We start from the raw sequence: 5,000 nt of genomic DNA, 5'->3' as shown, positions 1-5,000 counted from the left end.
CCAGACGATCCTGAACAGCGTGCAGGCCGTCTTTGATGCTCCCTATGCCTTCTACAGTAGTTACGGCTAAACCGTGGACTGAGGCCACAGGAGTGAGACAAGCGTTGACGGAATAGTGTCTGGAGTCAAGAACGAAAAATTGTTACTTTCTTATTACAATTGCATCTTAAATAACTTTTATATGTCACTATGACTGAGAGTAAATACTGTATTTGAAAAATATTACAAAGAACCGTATTATCGACTAATGACTTTTTCGCGAGTTTATGAAGTCTGCTGCAATAATTAGAGGTTCAGTTCTCGAAACCCTTTATTTAGAAAGAAGCTATTTTAATATTATTCTACCCAAAATAAAAATGAAATAGAGTAAACTTAAACGTTAAAGAGACGCAGTTATATTTATTTTTTTTTCTTTTAGAGATATCAATTTCATATCTCAGTACGGATGGAGTAAATAATAATCTTCCGAAGATGAAATTCTATTTCAAAGATTCTAGAGAGAAAGCGAGAGGCACATTCACATCTTAAAGTTAGTAACATGCATTGAAGAACAAGTATTAATCTCCGTTTCCTGTGAAGTTTTTTGGTTAAAGATTCTCTTGATCTTCCGTATTCATCAAAAACATTTTTCATGATTGTGCAACTTGATACTATTCTTTCTTCTTCCAACATTAGTTAACCTACTTTTAGTCTTATGCGGAATGCAAGGCATGAAGTGAATATGAAGCGCTCGACCATTAAGTATTCTATGACATTCATTTAAAATTCTAGTTGTGGTACTTGATTGCAAATTTACTTTTGAGAAGCACATTCGGAATTTTAGATCTTTAATTGCACAAAAATGGCTTGAGAAAGTTTTTTAAGATTGTTGACGATCCATCTAGTGTTAAAGTAATAAATACATTGCTAAATTATCTGTTTATTTGTAAGAGTAACTTTGTAAATGAAAATCTGCTTGGCATGGCAATATTATTATTATTATTATTATTATTATTATTATTATTATTATTATTATCATTATTATTATTAAGTCCAGGGAAACTTGAAAGTATTATTGAGAGCCCCTCTTAGCCCACTGAGCAATCGCATCCATATGAGCCACGAGAATTGCTCGAATGCGTGGAAGCAGTTCTACCACTAGGCAAAATGAATGGTATTTGTGCATTCACTCCAGAGACACATGCAGAATGTGTTGAGCCACAAGTTCATTGTCAAAATTAAACTTTGTGTCTTCAAGTGATAGACATCATGACATGCTCCATAATTATGATTTTAAAGAAATTATTCAAACCTCGAATTACATTAAGTTTCTTTCCATGATAGATATTTTTGTAGGCTGTAGAATTCCAGACAAGATGTTAATATTCTACTAATGGTAAAACGAAAGATGTGGGATAAGTTGTTCAGTTATCGGTATTTTTATAAATATGGGAAGCCCCACGAAGAACATATACTAATGAAATTAAAAAAAGAGGTAATGTGTTATTTTTATTTTTTTATTTCTCCCATACTAATTATTCTATCAGAATAGTACTTTGACGCAGCACTCTGTAGACCGTCCCATGATTTTTGATACTATAATGCATTTTCAAATCCCGTTAATTAGGGCATTTACTCATGCCCTGGTATAGCCAAAGCCAAATGTTTTTGGTAAGTTTGTTAAACAATCAAACGTATGCTGACCCTCTCTCACTTAGCTCTCATTTCCTAAATTTGCTCTCCTTCCCTTCTCTCACTTTGCAGACGTCTTATCCAATATTTTTCCATAATATCCACATTTGACATTAGTATTTTCCAGTATATTTGCCATCATAAGGTTATCATTCGAGAATCCATAATGATAAGATTGCAAAAAAGTAACAAGTAAAATAAAGCATGGTTTTGGAAGTCAAGAAGGTCGAATTATGAATTCACTTAGGTTCTTTTAACTTTGTAAAATAATGAAACCCATTTCCAAAAGCAGAATTGATTGGCTTTACCTCCTTGAAAGGTTGAGTAAATTTAATCAAAAGTTACATAAGTTGACTGAAAATTTTACAGTGTATTGGCTCACTTAGAAATTGACTATCGTAGTCTGGCTATCTGCTATGGTTTATGCCTAAGCAGTTTATTGTCTCTGTGTTTGTTTGACCCAGGAGATTTTCCCATCATATTCATGACTGGCTTGTTATTTTGCCCTGTACATACAGAAATGCTTTTCCATTACCTCTCCATTCCATGTACAAAATGGAACAAGCTAACAATTACCTAAGGATTAGTCTTAACAGGTGAGAGAAGCTTCAGGTTTGTTGGACGCACAAAATAAAACAATGTGGCATAAGGACACAAGCATATTACTGAATAAGTATATCTTAATATTTACCCTATAATTCCCTCCGTATACATATATACTGAGTCTATATATATATGCCCCCTGTGGCCGCGGGATCATAAAGACAATTAGAATAGCGCCAACGTTATCCCTGCGTGTCGTAAGAGGCGACTAAAAGGGACGGGACAAGGGGGCTGGGAACCCCCTCTCCTGTATATAATCCTGCGAGACGTCAACAAAGAGATGGAGCTGGGGGAAGAGTAACTGCTCCCCGCACTCTAGTTTTGGAGTGTTTGGATGTGCGTGGATGTAGTACGAAAGAGAGTAAAAGATGTGAGATTGGAAGTATGTTTAGGAATAGAAGGACGGATGTATTGGCCTTGTATGAGACAAAGATGAGAGGAAAGGGTGAAGTGATGTTTGGTGAAATGTCTGGTAGAGTGTCTGCGATTGAAAGGGGAAGGGCGAGAAAGGGTGTGGCTTTATTGCTGAGTGAATGGATGACAGGTAAAGTAGTGGAATGGAAGGAGATATCATCTAGGTTAATGTGGGTAAGGGTTAGGTTGGGTAGGGAATGTTGGGCGTTTGTCAGTGCGTATGTGCCAGGTAGTGAGAAAAAGGAAGAGCGGAATGAGTTCTGGAATGAATTAACTAGGTGTGTAGAAGGACTGGGTAGAAGGAATCATGTAGTTGTCATGGGTGACTTAAATGCTATAGTGGGTGCTGGAGAGGTAGAAGGTGTCATTGGGAAGTATGGCATACCAGGTGAAAATGAGAGTGGTGAGAGACTGGTAGATACGTGTGTTGAACAAGAGATGGTAATAAGTGCTAGCTTTTTCAAAAAGAAAGATAAAAACAGGTATACATGGGTAAGAGTGGCAAATGGAAGAGTAGTAAAAAGGGCTTTAATGGATTATGTGTTGATAACTAAAAGAATGTTTGGAAGATTGAAAGACGTGCACATGTTTAGGGGTATGGCTAACAGTATGTCTGATCATTTTCTGGTGGAAGGAAAATTAGTTGTAGCAAAAGAGTGGGGGAATAGAGTAGGTGGATGTAAAAGGGAGCTAGTGAGGGTTGAAGAGCTAATAAAACCGGGGGTAAAAAGTAAATATCAGGAAAGGTTGATAATGGCATATGACGAAGTGAAAGTAAGAGAAACTGGTAATTTAGAGGTGGTGTGGAAGTTAGTAAAAGAAAATTTTGTTGGGATTGCAAGTGATGTGTTTGGCAAGAAGTTTGTTGGAGGCAGCATGAGGAAGGGCAGTGAATGGTGGAATGAATGAGTGAAGGTAAAAGTGGAAGAGAAAAAGAGGGCTTTTGAAGAATGGCTGCAGAGTAATAGTGTAGAGAAGTATGAAAGATATAGAGAGATAAATGTGGTAGTAAAGCGCAAGGTAAGTGAGGCAAAGAGGGCACCTGACCTAAGGTGGGGTCAGGGATTGGGTCATTCATATGAAGAGCATTAGAAGAAGTTTTGGAAAGAAGTGAAGAGAGTAAGGAAGGCTGCTTCAAGAATTGAAGAGACAATGAAAGATGGAAATGGAAGGTTGTTAAAAGGAGAGGAGGCAAGGAAAAGGTGGGGGGCGTAATATTTTGAAAGTTTACTGAATGTTGAGGATAATAGGGAGGCAGATATGATTGCTGTTGCAGGTGTTGAGGTGCCGGTGATGGGAGATGAGAATGAGAGAGAGATTACAAGAGAGGAAGTGAGGAGAGCACTAGATGAAACGAGAGTAGGAAAAGCATCTGGTATGGATGGTGTGAGAGCTGAGATGTTGAAGGAAGGGGGTGCGATTGTACTTGAATGGTTGGTGAGATTGTTTAATATATGTTTTGTGTTGTCAATGGTACCAGTAGATTGGGTTTGTGCGTGTATTGTACCACTATATAAGGGTAAGGGAGATGTGCATGCGTGTTGTAATTCGAAGGGTATTAGTTTGTTGAGTGTAGTCGGAAAAGTGTATGGTAGAGTACTGGTTAAAAGGATTAAGGATAAAACAGAGAATGCAATCTTCGAAGTACAGAGTGGTTTTAGAAGAGGTAAGGGTTGTATGAATCAGATTTTTACAGTTAGGCAGATATGCGAGAAATATTTAGCAAAAGGTAAGGAGGTGTATGTTGCGTTTATGGATCTGGAGTTGATAGGGAAGTAATGTGGAATGTGATGAGGTTATATGGAGTTGGTGGAAGGTTGTTGCAAGCAGTGAAAAGTTTCTACAAAGGTAGTAAAGCATGTGTTAGGATAGGAAATGAAGTGAGTGGGGCTGAGACAGGGATGTGTGATGTCACCGTGGTTGTTTAACTTGTATGTTGATGGAGTGGTGAGAGAGATGAATGCTCGAGTGCTTGGACGAAGATTGAAACTGGTAGACGAGAATGACCATGAATGGGAGATAAATCGGTTGTTGTTTGCGGATGATACTGTACTGGTTGCGGACATGGAAGAGAAGCTTGGCCGATTAGTGACAGAATTTGGAAGAGTGTGTGAGAGAAGGAAGTTGAGAGTTAATGTGGGTAAGAGTAAGGTTATGAGATGTACGAGAAGGGTAGGTGGTGCGAGGTTGAATGTCATGTTGAATGGAGAGTTACTTGAGAAGGTGCATCACTTTAAGTACTTGGAGTCTGTTGTTGCAGAAAATGGTGGAGTGGAAGCAGATGTACCTCAGAGAGTGAATGAAGGATGCAA

The 5,000-nt window shown here is 38.1% G+C and overlaps 1 protein-coding gene across 1 annotated transcript in view; it reads right to left on the bottom strand.

Annotated features, from left to right (window-relative positions):
• LOC137615285 (xanthine dehydrogenase/oxidase-like) overlaps positions 1 to 5,000 on the bottom strand; it is a 194,477-nt gene that overhangs the window by 61,446 nt on the left and 128,031 nt on the right. The window contains exon 4 of the mRNA XM_068345018.1: positions 1 to 119. This exon is cut by the window's left edge and continues 117 nt beyond it. Within this exon, the coding sequence (XP_068201119.1) occupies positions 1 to 119 (119 nt within the window). The remainder of the gene's footprint in view (positions 120 to 5,000) is intronic.

The sequence above is a fragment of the Palaemon carinicauda genome, chromosome 21 (assembly GCF_036898095.1).
Source record: "Palaemon carinicauda isolate YSFRI2023 chromosome 21, ASM3689809v2, whole genome shotgun sequence".
NCBI classification, from domain to species: Eukaryota; Metazoa; Arthropoda; class Malacostraca; order Decapoda; family Palaemonidae; genus Palaemon; species Palaemon carinicauda.
The sequence above is the reverse complement of the archived record's forward strand: the minus strand, read 5'-3'. Positions and strand labels throughout refer to the sequence as shown.